Source organism: Drosophila santomea, chromosome 3L (assembly GCF_016746245.2).
Source record: "Drosophila santomea strain STO CAGO 1482 chromosome 3L, Prin_Dsan_1.1, whole genome shotgun sequence".
NCBI classification, from domain to species: domain Eukaryota; kingdom Metazoa; phylum Arthropoda; class Insecta; order Diptera; family Drosophilidae; genus Drosophila; species Drosophila santomea.
The window spans coordinates 12,094,201-12,120,531 of record NC_053018.2 but is presented as its reverse complement, the minus strand read 5'-3'; the positions used below and the strand labels follow the sequence as shown (position 1 = coordinate 12,120,531).

Genomic DNA, 26,331 nt, shown 5'->3' with positions numbered 1-26,331 from the left:
CAGTATATGCTTACTATGTATAATCTTGATGTGATAGTCACTATTTAGAGGTCACGTTAAAGCTGAATCAGTGGTTGTTATCAGATGTATTCAGTTATACATATAAAGTAGTTTATTGTAAAAACATAAAACTAGGATAATCTGAGATAAAACCAAGTTGTTTTTCTCCGTGTCCCTGAGGTCTGGATTCACAGTACGTTGTTCGTTGTCCGCCGCAGACTGGCTTTGATTTGTTTAGACGCTCGTTTCGAGTTCTGTTTGTCCAACCAATTAAAACTTTGTATTTTTTCCAACGGGCTCTGTTTGCAGTCCAAAACGGGTTTGCCGATCCAACACTCTGTTTTTTTGGGGTAAAATTTTCAGCTGAATTTCGAGTTGTAAACATTTAACTCTGCGTTCGTCAATTTGTGTATGTGGCCAAAATACAAGTTACCCCGGGGCGGAGTTGCTGGACTTTTGGGGCGGTGCGTGACCACACATGACCAACTGAGATTTTGCCACAACTTTAGAGCGTATCGCTACAAATCGCATCGCACACTACAATATACCGCTTATTATTATTCTCCACATTTTATTGACGATGAAATAGAACAAAACTTACCTAAAAATATCTCTTAGTTATCCATTTATTACTGCAGTAATACAAGTGCTAATTTTGAATGATACCAAATGAACACTTCAGTATAATCCGATTCAATGAAAGTTTGCTGGGTTGTTTCAAAGTTGAATATTGCGAGACCCAATACAGCAACTATTTATAGCTTTTTCGTGAGTTTTTTGAGATCACGCGCCTCTTGCATCGACGATCTGTGTTTTTTTTTTGGTGGATCCCAGCTCGCAGCTCGCTTTTTAGTCGGTTCCAAGTCATCGCCGCGTGTCAATGGACCGACTTCATCCGGGGGGCTGGGAACGGTCAAAAAGTTGGGCATTCTATGGCGCTGAAAGACAAACAGCTCGCGGCCAACGATAGCCATTAGTTAAAGGTCTGGTACAACAGTACAGCCGACGGTAGTAAATGAGAAAAATCAACAAAATCAACAGACTAGGGAACTCAATAAAAATAGTCGTAGATGGAAATGAAAATGGAGGGGACTCCGGAGGGCTGAGCGTTCGTTAATGGAGAAATGTATCTGGCGGCGGTTGGACAAGTGAATCGAATGGATCGCCATGTAGTTGTCGCACCCGTGACGAATGTCTGGGCTACCTATTCCCATTTTCCTTTGGTCATTCATTAAAGGTGCCGCACGTTTTCATTAAGAATCCGCCGCGGAGGAGTACGCGGAAATGCGGGCGAACCCCTATCGGTGCGATCCTCAATCCTTTCGAGGACGAGCGCGTCCTTGCCCTAAATATTCACCGCACGGCATTGTAGCCGCATTATGGCCAATCCTTTCTGCTTGTGTGTTTGCAAACAATTCGATTTTATGGCCGCCTAAGCGAATTTCCCCGCCTCAATTAGGCTGAGGTTGTAAACTCATAAAGCAAACACGCGAGAGTGCGAACGCCGAGCAGGCAGCCGGCAAGAAAAAAAAAAAGGAGGAAAAAAGGAAGAATTCGAGGCAGGCATTCCGTTTGCACAGGATATCCACGCAAATGCGCATGTCCTTTGAGCGCAATTAGCCGGCGGGAAAATCCCAGTCCATCTCGATACGCTATCGAACCCAGAGCAAAACCCAGCGATCGAGTTCGTTTCCGAAGTCTTTCGTTCGCCATTCTTGGCTTTCTTGGCCCATGGGTTCGCCCCTTTCTCGTCTGTTTGCTCGAACCCAAACCCAAACCCAAACGCAGTCCCAATCACAAACACAGACTCAGACTCAAAGACAGACCCAAAACCCAGACTCATTTACATATTGCTCGTTTTCTGCTGTTTTCGCTGCGCTTAAGTATGTTTGCCCGGTCCGATCTCTCCGTGTTTGCTTTGGGCCATCTCGACCATCTCAACCATCTTGACCATCTTGGCCTGTTTGCCGCCTGTCCACTTTTTGCTCTTCGATGCCGCTGCAGGATTTTCGTGGAAATTTACAGCTTTAACGAGCTTCAAACTTAAAAATGGCGTGACTCGACAAACAAAAGACGTGAGGCACAAATTCAGTCCGCTTCAAAATAGGCGGTGCTACTTTGTTAGTTTCATGATTTATGTGTTTTATAATATAAAAGGTAATACTTTTCATAGAAAACTTTGACACTTATTTTTCTTTAACTAACTAAGTACAGTAGCTTACTAATATTAGATGGGTTTCTGTTCAAGATTTATTGCTTATTTCATATATTTTATTAAATTGAAAACTTTTGCGACAGTCTCATAGTCTTTGTGATTTCTATCCCAACTCGAATACACTTAAATCCACTTAATATTCTATTTCGGTGAATAGAACTGGAACGCCATCGAAAATGAATCGCCTGTTTGTCAGAAGGGCGGGTCAGCATGTAACCAGGACCCTTCTGGGTCCACGTGCCAATCGTCTGCCTCAAGTGACCGCCGTGCGAGATGCCAGTTGCAAGGATGAGTACTCCTTGGTAGACCACAAGTTCGATGCGATTGTGATTGGTGCCGGTGGAGCTGGAATGCGGGCTGGATTTGGGCTGGCGGAGAAGGGCTTCCAGACGGCCATCATATCGAAGCTCTTCCCCACCCGATCGCACACGGTGGCTGCCCAGGGTGGTGTTAATGCCGCCCTCTCAAATATGGACAAGGACGACTGGAAGTACCACTTCTACGATACGGTGAAGGGCTCCGATTGGCTGGGCGATCAGAATGCGATCCATTACATGTGCCGCGAGGCGGAGAAGGCGGTCTGCGAACTGGACATGTACGGGATGCCCTTCTCCCGGAAGCCCGATGGCAAGATCTACCAGCGACCTTTTGGTGGACAGACCTTGGACTACGGCAAGGGCGGCGTGGCCAGGAGGGCGTGTGCATGTGCAGATCGCACGGGTCACGCCCTCATTCACACACTGTACGGCCAAACGCTGAAGCACTCCGATTTTTGCCACTACTTTGTGGACTACTTTGTCCTGGATCTGATCATGTCGCAGGGTGCATGTGTGGGCTGCTTGGCCTGGAAACTGGATGATGGCACCTTCCATCGGTTTCTGGCCAAGAATACGGTTGTCGCCGCCGGCGGTTGCGGTCGGGTGTACTTTTCCACGACCGCCGGACACACGTGTACGGGCGATGGCAACGCCTGGGTGTCCAGACAGGAGCTGCCCCTCATGGACATGGAGTTTGTGCAGTTTCATCCCACTGGCATCTACGGCGCAGGATGCCTCATCACCGAGGGAGTGAGGGGCGAAGGCGGCTTCTTTCTGAACTGCAAGGGAGAGCGGTTCATGGAACGCTATGCCCCAAAGGCCAAGGATCTGGCCTCCAGGGATGTGGTGGCGCGGGCCATGACCATGGAGGTTCTGGCTGGCAATGGTTGTGGTCCGCTCAAGGATCATGTGCACCTGCAACTCCATCATATCGACGCCAAGATCATCAAGCAACGATTGCCGGGCATCATGGTCACCGCAAGAATCTTTGCGAAGGTGGACGTGACCAAGGAACCAGTACCAGTGCTGCCAACGGTGCACTACAACATGGGCGGTATACCAACGGATTACAAGGGTCGTGTGGTCACCATCGATGAGAATGGCAAGGAGCAGATTGTCAAGGGGCTGTACTCCTGCGGGGAAACTTCGTGCGCCTCAGTGCACGGAGCAAATCGCTTGGGTGCCAACTCCCTGCTGGATCTGATCATCTTTGGCCGCGTCTGTGCCTTGGACATTGCCGCAAACAGCTGTCCGGGCGATAAGCCGCCCCAGGTGGAGGATAAGGCCACCGAGAAGTCGCTGTACAACTTCAAGCGCCTGCGTTGCGCCGACGGATGCATTCCCACGGCCACGTTGAGAATGGAACTGCAGCGAACGATGACCAAACATGCGGCTGTTTTCCGCGAGGGAAAACTCCTCAAGGAGGGCCTGCTCAAGGTGGCCGAGTTGTGCGAACAGTTCAAGGACATCAAGATAACCGATCGCACGCTGGTGTGGAACACCAACCTGGTTGAAACCCTGGAGCTGCAAAATATGCTGGCCAATGCGGTGCACATCATAACAGCCATGGAGAATCGCAAGGAGTCGCGGGGATCCCATGCTCGCGAGGATTTCCAGAAGCGCGTCGATGAGCTGGACTACGGAGCACCGCTGGCCGGACAGAAGAAGAAACCAATTGAGGAGCACTGGCGCAAGCACACCATGACCTTTGCCCTGGGCAATATGGGGTGTGCCTCGATCAAATATCGTCCGGTAGTGGACACCACCCTGGACAGCTCCGTGGCACCCATTCCCCCTGCTCCGCGTACCTACTGAACATTAATGGATAGCTTTGAGTTTCACCCTCTTGCATTCTCTAGGACTTACCTGAATATACATAGAGCACCATAAAAATGTGGTTGGTTTGTATAAAAATATAAGCTGAGAAACTATGACATAAGAAAACTGCATCTATAGTTGGACAAAATAATAAATAATAAACCAAGTTACGCTTTATAAGTTAACAAAGTATCATTATTTGTAAGTGTATTTATTGTGTATTTAGTGTATTTATTTCAATATTTGTAAAAATGGAACCGCAATCAGCTGGAAACGAATATTTTCGCTGTACAATTTCTGTTCCCGAAAACCAACCCAAAGTGAGTTGGAATTTTTTGTTGAAAGATCTTATTAAGAGGCTGTGATATCTACCAATTAAATCAAAAAGAAATCGATTTATTTTCGGGGTTTATTCGGAGGACCGTTAGAAGATAGCATCTATATTTTAAAGACGTTTTAGCTTGGTTACTTTCATTTGCCAGCGTTTAACTAAATATACAACAGATGTGGTTTCCTTCTCCTTGGAAAACGATTTCATCGACAATGGATTACCTCCGCTTGATGCTAGCTCCAATACAGTATTAGTTACATTATCCTTCTCCATATCCGTATCCGTATATGTATTCTTCCTTATAATACGCCATAAAATGTAGGGTGATACGATAATGAACATTAGGTCCAAGGTAAGGACGGTCAACCAAAAGTGGCGCCAAAAAACATCAGAGTATTTCAGATGAATCATCACCTTCAAACCAAGTTCGACAAAGCTGCACCAAATGGAGGTCGGGTGTAGCCAAAATGGCACTCGAGGTAATTCCGAATATTCACGCAGAAGCAAAATATTGCGAAGGCCGTGCAAGGTGTGCCGTGTGGACCACACTCTCCGAAACTCCCCATCCAGCACGTGATATATGGCGACCGTAGTGATGGAGGAAAATCGTCCTCTTAGCCAAAAGTTCCTGGACAGATCTCCAAAAGCCAATTTCACATCGAGGCAACCCATTGAGGTGGTCGCCAGCTGGTAGAAGACCGCTTCCATATCTCTGCACTTCGGCTGAAGTGGCGAGCAGAGCAGCAAAAGCCACTCGCCAGAAAGCACCTCCGTCCAGTTGCCCGCGTCTATCCAGGTAATCCATCCACCTCCAAAGTCGGCTGTCCAAGAGCTGGTATCAGATATCCGGGATGATTGGGGACATAGGTCAATATTCCCCGGATTTTTCGGGATCATCGCGTTTGGAATCAAACCAAATACCGATAGAAGAAGGATTAGCTTTGAAGTCATCGTCCCAAAGGATTGTATAATGTTTGCCGTTTAGCTTTTGAGTTTTTTTCGTTTGATTTGTGCTGTAAAATATAGATGACTGCTATGTCGCAGACTACTTATACAACATATTTATATTTTAGTTTTATATATGACACAATCGGCTTATGTCAGAAACTTACACTGAGACTCATAAACAACTTCTGCATTGATCTTTATAGAAAGGATTTTATACCTAAGTGGAACTAGAGGAGTACAGTTGCCTCCACAGACCACTAACAGGTCATTAGCATGCGATGGCTATCGCTAACAGTCCATCTCGATGGCTGATGCTGTTCTCTCGAGCAGTCGAGCGACTGTTGCCGATGGCTGAGTGTAAATAATTACCCGGCACAGGAATAACTTGTAGGTTATGCGAGGAGTCCTGCTCACAGGACGATCCGATGGGAGGAGCCGTAGCTCCCCTAATGACCACAATAAATTATTTTCATTTAGGGGCATTTAGCATAGAGAAAAAGCCGAGTGGCTGGTAAAGAAATAATTTATAGCTGTTGAAAACTTAACATGTTTATTTGGCCACATATGTGTGTGTGTGCGTATGTGTGGGAGGGGGGGAAATTGTTGGGGTGTGTGGGTCCAATAATAATGGCGCTTGTTAAGGCTTATGAGTAAAATGCTTGTGTGCGTGTGCGGGGCAGCAAATGAAAGGCCAACAGAACGAAACTGAACTGAACAGAACAGAACAGAACAGAGCCACAGGAATACTTTGCAGGGACACCTTACCCATCCGGCCAACGACCACTCAACCCACCCAACCACTCAACCACCCAACGAACCCACTGGCCAAACACCAAGGACATGGCCCAACTATTTGGTATGTATTTCGTGTGCCAGTGTGGATACAATTGTTGCTATTTCATATGGTTTTGCTGTTGGGTTGCTGTGTTGCTGCCTGTTGGCTGCTGCCAGAGACAGAAAAATTACAGTTGCATACACATTTGCCTGTGTTAAATTGTCCCACAACCAATACAAAGTGACCTTTTCATTTATTTTTATGATATTTCCCCGCTCCCTGCAACATTTCCCATCTCCATTTACCATCTACCATTGACCATTTTCCCGCCCCCTCACCCTCACCACATGCTGCACGAATGGCCGCCCAGTCTCTCGGCCATAAAAAATAGTTCGCTCGATTCAACTTTCCTGCGGCAACAAATGTTGGTTACTACGTTCCAAAGGAATGTATTTTTTTTTTCCGGGATTTTGAATTTGTTTATTTCAGACTGGGCCTAATGGAAGGGAAATCTGTGGCCGCCCAGTTTAGTGGCACGTTGTGGTATACATATATCTTCTGTGTGGATGGCGCTCATTCTTATATCATTACCTTTTAGATGGAAAATTACCATATTTTGCACAAGTTTATTGGCAACTTCCATGCAAAATCCATAATTGGCTGCTTAAAAAGTATTAAAGGTATTTATTCGCGTGGGTTGAAAACTTAAAATTGTCCTCATAACTTTGCTGATATCTATGCGACGCACAACTTTCTTTTTGCCTCTGCATTAGGGGAAAGTTTTAAAGTACTTGGCCAAAGTTATAGTTTAAATGCTTCAGCTGGAGCACCTTAATAAATTTTAACGTTAAAGTAAGCGTTTAGACATAGGGAAAACCATAATACCTGCACTCGTTTCCAGTTCTTATTTATTATTTATTTATTTAATTTCAAAAGAAAACTTCTTGCTTCAGCTTTTGGGCTGCAAAAAGAACAAACTTTTTAAGGCATGTGGTTTATAGCAAGAAATGGGTTTTGTTTATTGGTGACTTAGTTTTTCTATCGAAACTTTCATATTGCTGTCTTGCTTAATATCAAACAATACACTGCTCAATTTTTTGTTATTACTTATTTAATATTTAAAATCTATTTTCATGCCACTGGCATAGTGACTATCCATCTTGTGGCACTCCAGACTTTTTACTCTGCTGTCTGGCTCTTTAGTTGCCCCTCGTGTTTTGACTTTTGCTCGATGCAGCGGAGTCCAAGTTGGCTGAAACTCGAAGCTCTCCAAGTTGATTCTGCACTTCATCGGAAAACAAAACAAAATGTTTCAGCTTAAGCTTTTACCCAGTCACTTCAGTTGGCCAACGAGTGCAGTGCACTTGTCCCGAGGCAAGATGGAACACGAAAATTGAATGTACTACGCACTCGCAAAATAATTCGACCTCAAATGCATGTGTATTTGATTTAATGTAAAGAAAAATTGAAATTAAAAATGTTTGAAGAGATTTATTACATTTAATTGGCGCAGAGAAGATGACGGAAAGAAATGAATTTCACTTCGTTACAAAAAAGAGATTCTGTAAGAGGTTCTCTTATATAAGTTATTCATACCCTTTTTTCATTAAAGTATATTTCAGTTTTCTGGATTGAGTTGATTGGATTTGTATATATTTTTTTGCAAATCTATATATATTTTGTAATAAGGAGACATTGTGTTTTTCCGAGTGGCGCTGCTCTGCTACGTAGCTCGTTATCGAGTTTGGCATTTGAAGGATTTGCCAAAGAGAAACGAGTGGGGAAGAATATATCTGTTCCGTGGCCCCAGGCGCTCCAATGGGCCATCATTTATATGTTGCGTTCGAGCCTTTGACTCAATCATCTGCCCGTTTGGAGGCAGCAGGAGCACCATAATTCCCATTAGAATTGCCCCGGGAGAAAATGGAGTCAAAGGCAGCCATTATGCCAAAGACTGGGACCTACATACATAGGTATCCGGCTGGTCAGTTTGACCACTTTGGCAGTTTGACCACTATTTTGGCCGCACTAAGCTGCATTCCTGGCCGATCTATCTCCTTGTTTTGTTTCGCCTCGTTCTGGCTTTGTTTCGTTTAGTTTTGGGGTAATGGGTTTTGGGTTTGGTTTTTGGGTTGAATGTGTTTTTTCCATTTTCCATAAACACACACACTTGCGCCCAAAAAGTTTCGGCCGTATAAATTTGATTTTTTAATAAATTATACACTCCCCAGTAGAAGGAAAATTTATTTCTTTTTCCATTTATTTACTTGCAGGTGAGTTTTCCGGCTGGAAAAGTGCCATAAATCCGGGGGGCAGGTAAGTTGCTGCACTAAAAATGGACGATAAATTGAATTTCCATTGTGGAGCTGGGTGCTTACATATGTTTTTCCGTAAATTGATGGCGAAATGTAAAACTTATTGAGTGCCTGTTTGTGAAACAAACAAATTGGAAATTTTCTATTCTAATCCAGCCCAAAGGCACGCTGTAGGAAAATCACTTTTCTTTCACAAGTTGCAAGCAGCAAAGTATGCAGCAGAAAGTATAAGCCATCTGAGTTTGTAAGGTGACGCAAGGTGTGATGTCACGAAATCGTGGTTTGAATATTTTTATCAGCTTTTATTGGATACCTTTATTTTGTATGAATTCAATGCTAATTAGACACTAAATGCTATATTATAGTATACCCACAAAAATGTTCGATGCAAAATGCATTCCTTCACAGAAAATTCCTTGCTACTTTCTATAAGCCAAATATTGTCAATATGGTCCCAGCTTATAAGTGCCATATTATTCCCGACCACAACTAGAAAGCAAAACTGAATGTCACAACTATTTCATAGCTACAAGGAATTCCTGTGCTGTCGTCATATCGACAGTCAATCAAGAACTTAATGTCGATACCAACTTGAAAGTGCTGATGGGCAGGCAGTTTCCTCGGCTCACAAGTCGAACAGGACTCGATTGGCAGGATCTCTGGGGAGAGATGACATTAAATTCGAATAGGCCTGCCCATGTGGGGCTTCTCCTTTGTGTCTGACAACATTTTCCTTGGGCAAATGTTTTGGTGAGGGGTGGAGGCGGAGGATGTGGGAAAGTGGCTGGGGAAAGTGCAGATGATTGCACTCACACATCGAGTTGACACTATTGGAAATACATTGCGTTTGCCTTGCACTCGGGAGTCAAATGAGTTTTGCATAAACAAACATTGTCGACCAGTCTCTTGCCACCTGCTGCTCAGAAAACAAGTGGGAAGGCCACAGTTGACTGACTCGACCAGAAGTTGCACGGTATCATGAATGCGAAATAAAATTATATTGAGCACCGACATCAAGAATGATATATGATAGTACCAAAGATGAAATCATTTACTATTTCTTGTATAACATTTTATTTCTTTATAAAACGTATTTAATTAAGTGTCAAGTATTAAGAGTCAAGCTGAAACCAAGTGCTCACCTTACATTCCATTACAAAACCCCTCAGCAGAACAATAGATCCTGCTAAATGAAAAGTACCAGGTATACAGATTATTTTGCCTGAACTTCTGGAGCAAAGAATCGGGTCTCGGCTGCAGATGCGAATGCATAATGAAGGGAAGCTGGAAAAATGAGCAGGCCCTCGACGGCCATTCCAGATTATTTTTTGTTACCCACATTGTACTTCCTGCAGCAGAGTTTGCTTCCGTTTTTCAAATTAAAATACGTTTAGCTTGGAGTGCACGTACTCATTTATCATTTTATTATGGCAACGGCAAAGGCGAAGGCAAAGGCAACGCCAGGAGTAGTACTACCAACTCTGCCATTTTGTTTTCTTGCGCACTTTCGAATATTACGTGCTGGCCAACGGGGCGCATGAGTAATGCGAGCACATTGCGCACACAGGACTCGATTTCAGAATTGAAGTTCGGCTGCCTTGGTTGCCTTGTCTGCCGACCTGTTTTTCGCCTTAAGTTTCCTTATTACAGCACCCATTCTGCAATGCGAATTTCGTTGAGCAGATTTCCATTAATGGTCACCCGGCTGCCTGGCTCCTTTTCCTTTGTTTTCAGCTCTGTGGCAGCCAGTATGAGCAGGAAAAACTCCGCACAATGATAGCACACTGAACAATCGCCCTGAAAGTAAACACAAAAAATTGCTTTTCTTTAAATTACTTCTGGAATAACTTTAAGAGTTTACAAGACTCTATTGCAAAGTGGTTTTGTACAACAGACTAATTCGTTTTGAAAAATAAAACATCCACGAAATTGCAGAATAATAACTTTAGATTACAATCTCGAAGAACGTACTATTATTTTCTGTGCAGTGGACAAGTAAATTCCGTTGCATTTTCATTTCGCTCGTCCGGCGAAGGACTCCCTTTTTTTCCCGGGACTTGGTTTGTTTCACATTTATATTCATTTGTTTTCCGTTTTATTTACCCAGCTCAACCGCAGCAACAAATACAAGCTATATGGATATGTGTGCATGTGTATTTAGGTGTGTGTATAATTTTCACAGAAAGCCGAGGGGAAAATTCTCGTATTAGAACATTTTTGGGAGCACCAGCACCAGCGACGCGAAGCGAATTCATTCTCCAAGTTATCGTCGAATATTTTTGGGGTTTCCGCAAAAGTTGAAAACACAAACACGATGACCAAGTTCTGTGGGCTTCAACTAATTAATTGGGTATTTGTTCGGCTTTACTGCGCAGGGAAATGGCACTATACTTTCGGGATACTCCTGGGAGGTAGGTCCAGGATCAGAATTGAGCCACATGGGGGAGTTAGAGTTTAAATTAAATATTTTTCGCTTCGCACTGATTGCATATTCAAGATGCTGACAAAACCACACAAATGGAAAAATTTATACAACGCAGGAGTTTATTTATTTTAAATAATTAATCAGTAATTTATTATGGAGTATACTTTTTCTAAAGGACTGCACTTAAATAATTAGTTTTTGTCTATTTCTCTTGAATAACTCCAAATAAAACTTTAAATGCGCCATGTTAGGAGATCGAACACTTTCGAGCTCACATTTCAACTCCGTAGAAAGTTGTTTTAGTAACTTCTTAAGCACCATCAAATACTGCGTGCTTGTTCATTATTTCCAACAACTTTCAAATGAGAAACTTTCCAGGGACAAAACCGGACAGTCAGCAAAGTGTGCTCAAGATTTCGGCATCTGCCTCGGACAAGGGAAAGTATGGCTAATTGCAGTTTGTCCACAGGGGCGAAGCAACAAGCTGCTTCTGTCTACGGTTCCGCCTCCTTTAACCCACATCCCATTCATTCTTTAGAACCACCACCTAACCCATCCACCAAGTCTTGACCACTGGAAACTTGGCCAAGTTAGCGCTGTAATGTGGGCAAAGTAGTGACTGCTTTTTTGTACATTGGTTGGGTATAATATATGCGATCTGGGAATCGGAACTTCTTTTGGATCAGCGTTAAGTGGCACTTGTCAGAATCTAACTTAAATGGTTGGCCAGGAATTTAATGTGAATCGCAAGATTCTGTGAAAGGCACTTAATCTCAAGCCAGCCAGCAAGTCGCTTTGAGGTAGTCCAAATATTTAGCAAGTCAGTAGCGGGAATCTTGTAGTCGGTTCACACCATTAAAGCGCTCTAACTTGTTATCCGTTCAGTATATATTTTCCTAGGGATGTGCAGCTCGGAAAAGGTAGGAAGAGGTAGGAAAAGCGGGAAAATGGCAACAAAGAGTGCCGCTACTCGCCCGCCGGCTACCGGGGTAAAAAGAGCGCTCTTTGCCGTAAAAATGCTGTCGCTGTCCGGACTCCGGAGCGTGAAAAGCGGACAGGTTGGGGTGGTGTGGGGTGGTGTTGGGTGGAAAATGGGACTGCTTACGGGCTGCTGTTGCTTTGAACTTGCCGCTCTGCCCGTTCCCATAGCTGCTGCTGGTTTTTGTGACATTTTCGCCGAGGGTTTTTGCATTCGTGCAACTTTTTGTGCACCGCACTGCGTTTTATGGGGGAAAACACAACAGATAGGGCGTGCGAATGGGGGGGCGTGTCAGCTGGCTGCCTTAAAGTTCGCCGTTTGCGTGCCCGTTAATTTTGTTTGCACTCGCGAGGAGTGCGAAAATTTATTCTAAGCCCTCGCCAGCTCTAATTTCTGTGGCCTGGAGTGCAGCGGTACAGTGCAACGAGCTGAACTGATTTGGCAGACAACAAAATACCTATATTTGTAGCCATATAAAACAAAACATGGGCATATAATCATGTCACTAAACTACTTTTGGCCTTTCCAGGCTGAAAAAGTTTCAATATATACAATGCACTTAACTACTTCTTCCCTTTCTAGAATGCAAAAGTTAGAATATACACAATGATAGCCATAAACTACTTACTTCTTTTCGGAATATAAAAGTAAGATTATATTGCATTGTAAATTTATTTTGTTTATTCCTTTGATTAAAAATATATTTTTTTGATATAATTAAAACCTTTTTAGACTTGAGATAAAATGAGTTATTTATAAACCTATTATTTTTGTGTCATTCTCTAAAAACGTTGACCAATCCACAAGATTTCGCCAGTGAACATAAGAATGTAAACTCAGTGTAAAAGTTAGGAATCGTGCGTGCAGGAAAGTTTGGCTCGTTGCGTTGAAAAGTATGCAAATTATTAGAAAAGTTTTTCACATTTTTCACTGTTCGTTCGCTGGCACTGCGTTTCTCACATTTGACAATTTCCAAATCCTCATTTGCCCCATCTTGGGGCAACTGCTAGAAAAGAGGACCTAAGTGCGCACCAAAGTAGGCTAAATTATTAATGTTCCCCACCAGCCATTCGCCTTCTGCCTCCTGCATCCTTCCCCCAGGACACACAAGTCCTAGCAGGCTGGTCAGGCCAACAGCAGACGTCAGGTCCTGGGGCCGAGTGCCCATCACATCCTTCTGGTGTTTAGTTCTGCACTGAACAAAATTATGGTAACTGTTCAGTTTAAGGCTGAAATATTACTCGGGTTCAAGGCCTTCAATTGGTTATTCTTGGGAAAGCTAAACTGAATTGATACTCTACAAAAACCGTAAACAATAAAAGTTTTAATGCAAATAAATATATATCAAGCTGCTTTCATGTATGTATTATTTATACTTTGTTTGTTTCATTTTATTTTTATTTTATATTATATATTTGATGAAATAAAAATCTCTGCTTGAACCCTTGAAGTCGGCTTAGTGTGCCTTTCACGTTGCGACAATTTAATGCCCTGTTCTTGACATTCGGCCGGACCCGGCCTGCCCATCCGATTTAGGTGTGTCCGGACTCCTGGTCCGGAGAACCTGTGCCACCCACTTCGACCACCCACATTGACCACCCTCCGGCATCCGCATGCCCATGTGGATGGGGTGCAATTTGTCAGTTTCCCACTCGACCTCGCCCGTCCTCGGTCCTCTGTTGCGGAAATTATTATTTTGTTTAATGATTTGTGCTTAGTTTCGTAATTGAGACTGTGAAAGGGATGCTTGCGAGCAGAGGGAAAGGAGCAAGGACAGGAAAAAGGACGCTGCTCTTGACCCACAATGGAAAATGGCATACCAACAGAAAAAAAAAAGGTGAATGGAAAAGTGGAAAACTATCGGTACAAAGAGTGGCTGCTGTTGTTTTCCTCTTTGCCATTTCGTTTTAAGGACAAAACTCATTTCAGCATGAAGGGAAAGTGAAGGGAAAAGATGAAATATTATATTTATAAATTTCGTTGGCATCGAAAATATTTTGAAAGTGTCGTTTGGGCGGAAAGTTCATTGTCAATTGATTTCGCAGCCAAGAGAATCCTTAAAACCCAAGGACCCTTCGAGCACTTCTCCATTATGTATCGAAAGTATTTTCTGTTGGCCATTTTGAGCTTGTCCTGGAATGCGTTGATTGGAATTTGGTTGGCCAACTGCTATGCCATAATAAATCCAATAATGTCAAATTGATCTCTAAACTAGAGCACAGCAAATAAACTACCCATACATCATAGAATGCAATTATTTTCATAATTTAATTTAACTTCATTTCTCAGGTGTCCAGCAGTTTGAATATTTTCGGTAATATTCCCAATTCACTTATATTAAATGGTGCGTATTAGCTCACTGGTTTTGGTTTTTAACATAATCACTAACGTCAGAGGTACAATTTATTAATTATAAGTGCAGGCAGCATTGATTGGAAGGGCCTTTAATTCAAATTGCTGATCATCGATGCATTAATTTGACGCCCATTTGGTCGAATAATTCAATTAAAAATGAAATGCAGCCATAGGCAATATACAGATGCATTCAGAAACGGGCAAAAACCTTCGCTGTGGTTAAAGCTTATAAATGAAACAAAGTAGTAGAAGGGAGTGACTCAATTTAATATCGTACGCTACATAATTATTTTGTGTGTATGGGCATGCGATGAAATCCATTTATCGGCGACATATTAAATGTGAAAATTCCATATTTTATGAAACAATAACCAATGCCAATGCATCTGTAACTGCGATGGCAGCTACAACAAGAAAACGGGCAAATTAAATGTGGTTTCCAATTAAAACCGGAATGAATGTGACGCACAATTGCCGGTTTCCCGGCAACTCTGAAAGGTTTTTCATCGCTCGATCTCCAAAAGCTGATGGAAAATGCCCTTTAAATCGAATGCGCAGGAAAGGAAAACAGTTCGAACAATGTATAATTATCAATTTATGTGTAATTTGCATTCGCCGTTTGGTAATTTATATCACTGAAGTGTTTCCCATTTGAAATTCACTGAATGCATTTTTGCTGCAAGTTACTTTATTTATAGCTTTAATTTATGGTTAACTTAAAAGTACTACAAATTAAATGTCAAACAAAAAGTTACAGTTTTTTTCCAATACAAGACGTGCTATAAAACTGGATAACATTTTTAGTGGTTTTTTAAACGATTATACACTTCATTAAGTAACGTAGAAAATTTTCGGAATGGTGGCCGCATTTTTCAGTATTTTGTTTACACTTTCGCTTGAATGCAGTTTCAAGAGCCATGGCCGTTCGTGTGCATTTTGCCATGAAATTGCGGAAAAGCGTGAAAATAAAAATGCATTGCATAGTTTTTGGGGCTCCCGGGCCGCCATTTTGCCCCTTTTTCCTGTTGATCTTTGCATGCAGGTTTCCGTTTCCGGAAAAACAGCGCTCGTGGTCGGCAGCCACTCAGTGAAAGCGGCAAATTAATTCAATTTCACCTGAAGCCGTATCCTCCGTGCTCCGCATTCCGGATAATAGGCGGCTATTTGGCTTAGGACTTGAATCGCCGCTCGACTGGCTTCACTGTAATCACAAAATAGCTGCGGCTCGCAGTCAGTGCTGCCAGGTTTTTGAAGAGGCGCAAAGATTGAATCATTTTGGGAGGAAAAAATACCAAATATAACAAAATAAGTTATTAAGTCCATGGGCATGTGTTTCTAAGCCAAAGATGAGGATTTAAAATAAAACTAATAGCGAGCATTCCAATGCTATTATTAAACTCAAGTTTAAACAGCCAAGGATACATGTTACCAGTATACCCTCGCACTTGCAATATATATAGAAGGTAAAGTACCAGGAAAAATATAACTAGGCAGCAGTGGCTGCAGGATGCGAAGTGAGATATACGGGAGCAGCGCCTGCTTACTCACTTAGGCAACTTCCCCGGATCCGGCGCTTTGTTTGAGCGGAGCAAATGAAGCGGAAGAACTTCACGTGCCGCCATACAAATTGAAAATCAATGCTGTTGAGTTTCGAAGACGGCTAGCCTGCGAACTCAGGACTCTCCAAAGGACTCTGCCCACCGGGTTCTTTTCAACCCCTTGAAGCAGCTGGCCCATAAATCGCCGCTCGAGTTCGGTGAAGTGGCCATCGAGGCTTTTTCCTTCAATTGGTCGGCATATTTGCCAACAACACAGCCTGCTCGGCTGGAATGGCAGGATAATAAGAATGACTGCGGTATCGGGCGCAGCTCTTCACAGACAACAACTGTGCACAATGGGCATGGGCATGATATTCGAGTGGATCCTTTGAGTGGAGCATCCTTGAGACGGGGGAAAACTTAAGTGGCAGAAGATTTCGCAGGAATTGCTGTGCATTTCCACAAATATTCATGGAGTTCTCGCTTACTTACTGCCACGTGGGCTCAACTCGCATATCACGCTTTTCCAGTTAATGAGCCAGAATAATGCACTACCCGAGATGTGCTACACTTATTTAAAACTTTAAGGACAATTTTGTATAAAGAGAAATTACTTAAGAGGACAGACCATAAGCAATGCAGCTGATTACATAATTAAATTTCATAAATAGTTGGATAATTACTTAGAACATTAGTTTAAAAGTTCGAGCTCATTCCACTGTGCTGCTTGACGTTTTCAGCGTTATGAATTGACTTTCCTCCATGGCTAATGAAATTTAAATTTTCACCTCCACTACCTTGCTGCAGCTCGGCACTTTCTCCTCACTTTCATTCCTGCGGCTTCTTTTTTCCCGCATTTAAGAGGCGTGCGGTGCGTGGCAATGTCTTACGTTTGCATAGCTTTGCATAATAGTTTTCACAGGCATTGTCGCCCACAAGAAGGCGGTGCGTGGAAAATTGGGGGTGGTTCGATAATACACCACTACAAAAAGGTGTTAGGTTCTGGGCTAACTTTGGTATGCAAAGGACTCCTAAGAAATATAATAATTAAAGTTAATTTATTTATGTTTCTATTATTTTTGTAGTAGACATTTTAAGCCTTATTCTCACCGTTTTCACATCGTTCGCAACTTTTTTTCTCGCAGTGCGGGAACACTTTTATCTGGCTTCGCTATGTAAGCGGATTGAACCCTCCCTCCGGCGATCCGTACGTCCTTATTCTGTTTTCACTGTAATCATGTTGCCAATGCACGTGTGTGTGTATGTGTGTGTGTTTGTTTGTGCGAGGGGGCGAATGGTGAATGGTGAACGATGCGAGTGTGTGTGTGTATTTAACGTAATTCAGCTTACAGCTTCGGAACAGGTGAGTGTTGCATAAATTTGCAAACATTTTGCAAGTCAGCATCAACTTGCCATCTGTCAGCAGTGGCGCAACTGGAAGGTCTGAGTAGATCTGCTGCAGTTGCAAGGGATACTCTACTACTCCTGAAATATCAATTTAATTCTATTTTGTTGGACATTATTCAACAACCAGTGTTAAGTTTCTCATCAATTAAAAGCTGTAATTATAATGAAAGTAAAATAAGAACAGAAATGATGCAGTAAACGTTTGAATCAAGGTAAGCAGCAAGTGCGTTAAGAACCAAATTAAACCTAATTTAGCAAGTAAAACCTTTACTGAATGGCGTAGTTAGGAACTAAAGACTCTTTTGAGTTGAGTGGTTCGAATCCCCGTGAAAAGAATTTCTGCCTTTGTCACTGGCTGCAGACATAGTAGTGCCTTTGGAGCTGTAGTCGTAGTCATCAGCATCAGCATCACCATCTTTAGCATCATCATCATCAGGAGCTGCAACGTGGGTAAAGGCAGCAAACAACGCGAATGTTGCAGGTTGCCGTATAATTGATTTTCCCCTTTGACGGTGTGCCATGTATCTTGCTTTTGGCCAGGATTACCTTACCTCTTCCACAAAGCTCCTTCCGTGGGCAACTGCACCCACCGTGCTGTTGCATGTGCAACATCAGCGGCAAGAACAACAATGCGCTCAACTTTGCCTCCTGGCAGACATTGCAAGTTATTTTTCACGTTCCGTTTTGCTGAACACAAACAGCGAGGAACAGTGGATGGTTTTGTGATTGTAATAACATAATAATATTGTACTTACGGCAGAGAAGTGAGTAGAAATTGACTTGGTACTTTCGCTAAAGTGTTCAGGCAAAAGAAAGATACGCGAAAGTGATGAAAAGTTTAAATTTCATATGGTGTTACTAAGGTAAAGTATCTTGTACACATACATATATATTATTCATTTTATATATTTTTTGTGATGGTGTTTTATTAATTTTTAAATATACAATTCTCCCATCATGACACCAATAATATTTTCCAATAGAATTGTATTTTTTCCACTGTTCCTCACGTGGAAACAAAGTTATGAAAACAGTCCGCCCCTTGTCAAGTCACGGGTTTTCCATAAATCCTTGTTTTTTATACGCACTACGACTTTTACTTTCTGCCGCTGGAATTTGTTCGCCCAACCAACCGCTGAACACACAAAGTTATTGAAAATATGATTTGAAATTCAATTGCCGACCGCGTGACTGCAGTCAATGAAATCGAAAATCCTTGTTAACTCGATGATGGAGTGAAAGCGAAATAAATAACAAATGTAAATGCTGTAAACAGTTTTCTTGTATCAGTCACCAGATACGGCCACGCCCCATCAATCAGTGTAACTCGAATGTGGAGGGAGCTCGAAAGTTCTACGAAGAAGGATTGCATCTGCTGGATGCACAGCACACAATCCTTCGAGTCCCCCCAACAATTAGGTCCTTTGAAATGTGTGTGCACGTATGCCAAATGTTTGTAGAGGGCATCCCCTTCACAGGCGAAGGCCTGCTGGGCAGGATAAAGTGAGCAAATTGATGTGAAAATGCAAGTGATTCGATTTTTCATGTCCAGACGATCCGACGAGGTCCACCCAGGATCCGCTTGATTGTCGTCCTTGACGTTGATTTGATGAATTATTGATTTGTTTGATTAATCGCCGGGTCGACTGGGGTGCCCAGCAGGCTGTCTGGATTACAAGAGATGCCAAACACGCCCTGCACAGAAGAAAATAATTTAAAAATGAACTAACAAAAGTGCTTAGAGTTTTTTTGGCACTGTTCGCTGAATTGCTCTCCATTACAAGCTAGTTATAGTTTGGTCATAAGAAAAGGCTTATAGGAATTCCAAAGGTTTTTACCAATATTTGTCAAATGTTCTATCATATTTCAATGCTTTTTCGCAGTGTAGTTGTCTGCAAACACTTTACAAGGTCTCGCCTTAATGGGAACAAAGAGTGCTGCCCAATTGGGCGAGCAAACGAATACTTAAATCCTTTTTATTTACTTCTAAGAGATTAAAACTGCACTCGACTGTCAATGAGATTCGAGTTCTCAAGATCCTGCAGCTCCTTTGGCCCATTAAAGTTCCCAATTCCGGCAGCTGTCGTGCCCCGCCAAAGATAAATGGGTACAAGCAAAAAAATGTTGAAGAAAAACCAGCGAAATGAAGGGAATGAAGAAAAATTGGAACGATGCAAAAAATGCGGGAAATATGAAAAAACAACGGCGGCAGCAATTTGCAGCAAGGACGTACAGGACATGCCACAACAATGGCCCTGTTTGTCCGCGTGGACGTGCCGCAAGATGGGGGCAACAACGAAATGCGGAGGCGAGTCCGACGGAGGCCAAAACAAAAAGTTACCCAACGTCGGACAAGTGTCAAACGGAACGAAAGGCGTAATAAATGGGCTGGGGGGCCAGGACCACGCCCCTGAATTGTACCATTGAAATGCTGTGAGAACGGAAGTGAACAGTAAACATTATCATACCCGGTGACATTTCTGCTTTCTTGGGAAAAAGTTGAAGAAAATAATCGCCAGTCATGGCAGGATGTTGATGGTCTTGTCAACTTACTCTTACTCTTGTTGCAAACGCAAAGCCAGACAACTGTGCAATAACAATTCAAGAAAAAACTTACAAACTATAAAGTATTTAAATATCACAAATATACTCTGCTCGGCAAGGTAAAATAATGTATTAAACACCTATTTAATTGTTTATCCTGTATCCCAATTTTACCTAACATTTTGCGTTGAGTATTTAAATTGTATTTACTTTCCACTTACCCAGCCTGCAAAAAGAGAGCTCTTTAAAAAACCATCCATCCACATGTGACTTTGTGGTGTGGGGCAGGTGGCATGAGTAAACGAAAATGTTACAAAAAATTGAGCACAACACATTAAATGTAAATCAACATTAGCTACGACATTATGATTATGCTGATGGACAGAAACATTTGGGTAGCTACCGGAGAACATTAATCAAAATCATAAACGTGCCCCCAACCAAATCGCCTCAAACAAGCGTTGCTTCTACTGTGGAAACCGAGGCAACCTAATGTTCAATTTTTATTGCTCCTAACCATAACCGAAATGAATCGATTCCTTAATGTATGCCGAAGCAGGAGACAAGCAAAACAAGCAACAAGGACCTCCCACGGAACCCACGAAGGACAGTGCGATAACTCGTATGACATTTGCCACTGGATGCCTCCATGGATGATTAGGCAGACGCAGAGGCAGAGTCAGAGTCAGGGCATACATTATGTATTCCCTCCAACTGCCAGGACAATCGGGAGTGGGGGAATTGGGGAGGGAAAAACAGCAGCCCCAAAGGTAAGTGAGCCAATTTTGCTGACTTGTCACTTCCGGTCAAATGGCTCCGAATGCCGCCTAACCAGAGGCATAAATCTCCAGGAAAATATTGTAGATGGGGTGTGTAGGTGGCATTTACCTTCGTTTGTTGCCCCACAGGGAAAATGGGTAACGTTGGCAATCTGTGAAAATTGCAAATGCCGTTGAATGCGCATAAAATTAATGAAATTAGGACGATGCCAATGAATTTCCCAGTTGTCAATAAACCGCAATCACACACACATATTATTCATAACTCAGTTTGCGCAAGCTGACTAACCACATGACCACAACGATGAATAACTTGGCATATGTCTGCAGGGGATAATACTCCAACGGAAGGGGTCGATCCACTGCCTTATTCATGACAGTTTATAAATCTGTAAGTGATTTTTATGCGAATTTATCGACATTGCAGCTGACACGTCCTCGAACTCAGCCCCAAAATCTTCGCCCGATTATTCGGCAACATTTGCCAAAGGGTCTTGGTTTATTTTAGATTTGGCACATGATTGGCTGAAATTTTAGATTTGGCACATGATTGCCTGAAATGTAAACTTTTTAACATACAAAACATAATCAACAACTGGGGCAGTTTTACTCGAGTTTTCATTACTTTATACTGAATTCTGAATTTCGAAGTCTATTAAAAGTCGAGTAAATGTGTGTTAAAAGAACTTGAATAATTACTTTCTTTATGTCGCGTTAGGCAACTCAAAGAGTCCTGCAAGTCCTGTAAGTCCTGATCTGTGACATGGACCAATTTCAAGCTTTGCTTACTATCCAAGCCGTTGAAAGCGCCTCAAAAGGCTCGACCTCGGCCATTTGCCTTCAGTTGAAAGGACTTTCGCGCTGCGTCAGCTGGCGCTGGTAACAAATGAACTCATTTGTTCTAATTTAATCTTATTACATGGAGATTTATTGCCTTGCGCATGATATGGCAACCCTTTCAGTACTGCGACCTCTAGAAGGTTCTAAACCAAAAACCCCAAACCAACCCAACCCACAGTCCAAGTTCAGTTTAGAAGAGCAGAGGTTGAGTTTGAGTTTGAGTTTGGATGGTTGGCGGAGGGCAATTTAAAAAGCGATTCAAGTGAAAGTGCTCGAAAGTTAATTATGATTGATTGAGTGCCATTGAAGGCGACACGGAGGTGGGGGAATTGATTTTCGTGACTGCCACGACTCGTACATTTGACAGCCGAGTGTAATTGACAGACTAGCATTGCGCATACGCACTGTTGATCGAATTTTAAAGAGCGAGGCGTGTAAACGACTTTGCCAGCCGGTTGGCCACCAAAACTCCCAACAAAACTGCACAACTTAGTGAGTTTCACCCCATTGCCGTCACAATCAGACGGCAATAAAACGAGTTACGGTTACGGTTTTATGATTCCCATGGCAATTGACACAGGGAAATATATCTAAGTGCTAAATAATTAAAAATAGTAAATGTTTAATGAGCATCGGGAGCCATAAAAACAAATTAAAAACAAGAACACGAACAGCAGCGACACAAATGGAACTTCTATGACTCACTCAGAAAAATGTATGATTGTGAAATTACAAAATAGGAATTTTTAAATGTTGATAGAAATATTGCTTTCCATTCCAGCAGATTTGCCACTCTAAAATCCTTTAAAGTCAGTTCTTAAAGTACGAGCTCCATTTCGAAACGATTTATATCCAAGTGTGTAGCTGCCATTTGGACACCGGCAGTCTATCTTAGTTCCTAATGAATTGAGATGAGTGGGTTATGCTCCTGACAGGATTGCAGTTTGTTAGCTGCACCACCCATCAACTACCGCCCACCAGGCACCACCCACCAGGCACCACCCACCAGGCACCACAGACTGTGTAAATAAGAGCAACCTTGTGCCAATTGCTAGTGGGTGTAAGTGTTTGTGTGAGTGGGTGCGTGTACGACTATTTGTATTGTCCTACCAGTTTTCGGCATTTGAGCAGATTTTCCATGTGCGTTTCAGTGGGCGGCGAAGTTCCCAGGAAGCAATGCCATCTTGCGGCTGCACAGTGGGGTTGGGAGGGAGAAAATCACGCAAATTCCAGCATTGATTTATATGCCAAGCAACCAATTACGCCAGACATATACACAGATTTGGATTCCAACTGATTTCATTGCTGCTTCCCAAAACAAAATAAGCTAATTAGATGTAAATACTAACAATATGTGGCGAATGATAAGTAAACAACATTAACTTGCACTTAGATGAAACAGCAGTCTATGAAAATATTTCCTGATTCTCGGCTTGTATGCATTTGAGTTGAATTTATGGGTTGAAAATAAATTGCAAGGTAATAAATATTTAAAGCAGCTAGATGTGCAATAATTCACTAGATTGTTTGGTGTAATAGATCTAAAACTGTGCAAAACAACTGAGCTTTTAATTATTGGCTGTACACCAACACTTTGGGCTAATAAATTTGGAATGCTGTGATAAAAATACTGATAATTATTTACTCAAAAAAACAGAAAAACGATTTTCGCCCAAAATTTTAATATTTACGATTGGTATTTTCGGTATAATTTGGCTAAAAATGGTCAGAAAGCGAAGAGAATTACAGTTTTTTACTTCTTATTACCAATACCAACCAACCAAATCACTTTTTGACCGACTTTGTTAAAATAGTTTTTGGCCATTTTTTCGCATTTTTTGTAAGGGGTAACAATATCAAAAATTTCAAAAAAATGTGAAAAAAATATAAATTTTTTTGAAAACACAGTTCGATTGGAAATTTAATTACGAACTCAACGAGGTATGACACTCCATATTTGGATATATATTTTGAATGTTCTGATCAAAATACTGATATTTATAATCGCATAAACACAGAAAATCGATTTTCGGCACAAAACCAAAATCATCATCAAAATTTGCAAAAAATGTGAAAAAAAAAAATTTTTTTTTTGAAAACACAGTTCGATTGGAAATTTAATTACGAACTCAACGAGGTATAACACTCCATATTTGGATATATATTTTGAATGTTCTGATCAAAATACTGATATTTATAATCGCAAAAACACAGAAAATCGATTTTCGACACAAATCCAAAATCATCATCAAAATTTGCAAAAAATGTGAAAAAAATATAATTTTTTTTTGAAAACACAGTTCGATTGGAAATTTAATTACGAACTCAACGAGGTATAACACTCCATATTTGGAGATATATTTTGAATGTTGCGATCAAAATTCTGATATTTACAATCGCAAAAACACAGAAAATCGATTTTCGGCACAAATTCAAAATCATCATCAAAATTTGCAAAAAATATGAAAAAATAAACATTTTATTTTGAAAACACAGTTCGATTGGAAATTTAATTACGAACTCAACGAGGTATGACACTCCATGTTTGGATATACATTTTGAATGTTCTGATCAAAATACTGATATTAATAATCGCAAAAACACAGAAAATCGATTTTCGACACAAATCCAAAATCATCAATAAAATTTGCAAAAAATGTGAAAAAAATATAATTTTTTTTTGAAAACACAGTTCGATTGGAAATTTAATTACGAACTCAACGAGGTATAACACTCCATATTTGGATATATATTTTGAATGTTCTGATCAAAATACTGATATTTATAATCGCAAAAACACAGAAAATCGATTTTCGACACAAATCCAAAATCATCATCAAAATTTGCAAAAAATGTGAAAAAAATATAATTTTTTTTTGAAAACACAATTTAATTACGAACTCAACGAGGTATAACACTCCATATTTGGATATATATTTTGAATGTTCTGATCAAAATACTGATATTTATAATCGCAAAAACACAGAAAATCGATTTTCGGCACAAATCCAAAATCATCATCAAAATTTGAAAAAATGGGAAAAAAATATTTTATTTTTGAAAGCACTGTTTGATTGGAAATTTAATTACGAACTCAACGAGGTATAACACTCCATATTTGGATATATATTTTGAATGTTCTGATCAAAATACTGATATTTATAATCGCAAAAACACAGAAAATCGATTTTCGACACAAATCCAAAATCATCATCAAAATTTGCAAAAAATTTGAAAAAAATATAATTTTTTTTTGAAAACACAGTTCGATTGGAAATTTAATTACGAACTCAACGAGGTATAACACTCCATATTTGGATATATATTTTGAATGTTCTGATCAAAATACTGATATTTATAATCGCAAAAACACAGAAAATCGATTTTCGGCAAAAAATTCCAAAATCATCATCAAAAATTGCAAAAAAATATGAAAAAAAAATTTTTTTTTTTTGAAAACACAGTTTGATTGGAAATTTAATTACGAACTCAACGAGATATGACACTTCATATTTGGATATATATTTTGAATGTTCTGATCAAAATACTGATATTTATAATCGCAAAAACACAGAAAATCGATTTTCGGCAATAATCCAAAATCATCATAATAAATTGCAAAAAAATGTGAAAAAAATATAATTTTTTTTTGAAAACACAGTTCGATTGGAAATTTAATTACGAACTCAACGAGGTATAACACTCCATATTTGGATATATATTTTGAATGTTCTGATCAAAATACTGATATTTATAATCGCAAAAACACAGAAAATCGATTTTCGGCAAAAAATTCCAAAATCATCATCAAAAATTGCAAAAAAATATGAAAAAAAAATTTTTTTTTTTTGAAAACACAGTTTGATTGGAAATTTAATTACGAACTCAACGAGATATGACACTTCATATTTGGATATATATTTTGAATGTTCTGATCAAAATACTGATATTTATAATCGCAAAAACACAGAAAATCGATTTTCGGCACAAATCCAAAATCATCATCAAAATTTGCAAAAAATATGAAAAAATAAAAATTTTATTTTGAAAACACAGTTCGATTGGAAATTTAATTACGAATTAATACATACAACTGAACAATCGTTGCATAAAATGCGACTAAAATACCAGATTAGAGCCCACGGTACAGAACTAAATTGCTATGGCCACTTGCCACTTGGTGCGTCCCTCGACTTTCATTTTAAATGGCCTCTGTCTGTCTCTGTCGGAGTCTCTGTCCCTTTCTCTATCTTCGTCTCTGACTCCGGATCTGTCCAAGTGCTTCATGTTGTCCATGTCCATGTCTGATTCGATGGCTGTGCCTGCGATTGTCGCTTCGCCAGTCCATGGTAATTTATGTGCAGCAATCTAAACTCATTTAGCACGCAGCGAGGCGAATATGTGGCCAGACACTGAGCCGCATTGCCGGTTAAAGCCACACAACCCAACTCCTGACTCCCTACTCCCAACTTCCGACCCTCGACCCCCAACCCCCGATCTCCAACCACTGACCTGACCCCGATCCTTTGAACCGCACTCCCACGGGGCTCCTGTTCCTGCAATAGGCAAAGTCGGCGCTGTTTGTCCTTAAATTGGCTTCGCCTGGTGGCTCTGCGAGTGCCGATGGCAGTGCAGCCATGTCCGTGTCCTCCACAATCGCATTTGGTGGCACTTGGCGACCCCGCACTCCGCTGGCATCAACTTATCCTGTTGACACTTGGCTTCGTTATTTAAGCGCACCACAA

The 26,331-nt window shown here is 41.2% G+C and overlaps 3 protein-coding genes across 3 annotated transcripts in view; 2 read left to right on the top strand and 1 right to left on the bottom strand.

Annotated features, from left to right (window-relative positions):
* LOC120447547 (putative dipeptidase NECHADRAFT_87110) overlaps positions 1-26,331 on the top strand; it is a 94,798-nt gene that overhangs the window by 12,460 nt on the left and 56,007 nt on the right. The gene's annotated exons all lie outside the window — the stretch shown is intronic.
* Positions 2,306-4,535, top strand: LOC120447549 (succinate dehydrogenase [ubiquinone] flavoprotein subunit, mitochondrial). Its single transcript, XM_039628999.2, has one exon. The coding sequence runs from the start codon at positions 2,392-2,394 to the stop codon at positions 4,345-4,347; it is 1,956 nt and encodes a 651-aa protein (XP_039484933.1). The 5' UTR covers positions 2,306-2,391; the 3' UTR covers positions 4,348-4,535.
* Positions 4,742-5,734, bottom strand: LOC120447553. Its single transcript, XM_039629004.2, has one exon. The coding sequence runs from the start codon at positions 5,630-5,632 to the stop codon at positions 4,796-4,798; it is 837 nt and encodes a 278-aa protein (XP_039484938.1). The 5' UTR covers positions 5,633-5,734; the 3' UTR covers positions 4,742-4,795.

Coding starts and splice junctions, on each gene's coding strand:
- LOC120447553 (XM_039629004.2), bottom strand. CDS start 5,632: ATGACTTCAAAGCTAATCCTTCTTCTATCGGTATTTGGTTTGATTCCA.
- LOC120447549 (XM_039628999.2), top strand. CDS start 2,392: ATGAATCGCCTGTTTGTCAGAAGGGCGGGTCAGCATGTAACCAGGACC.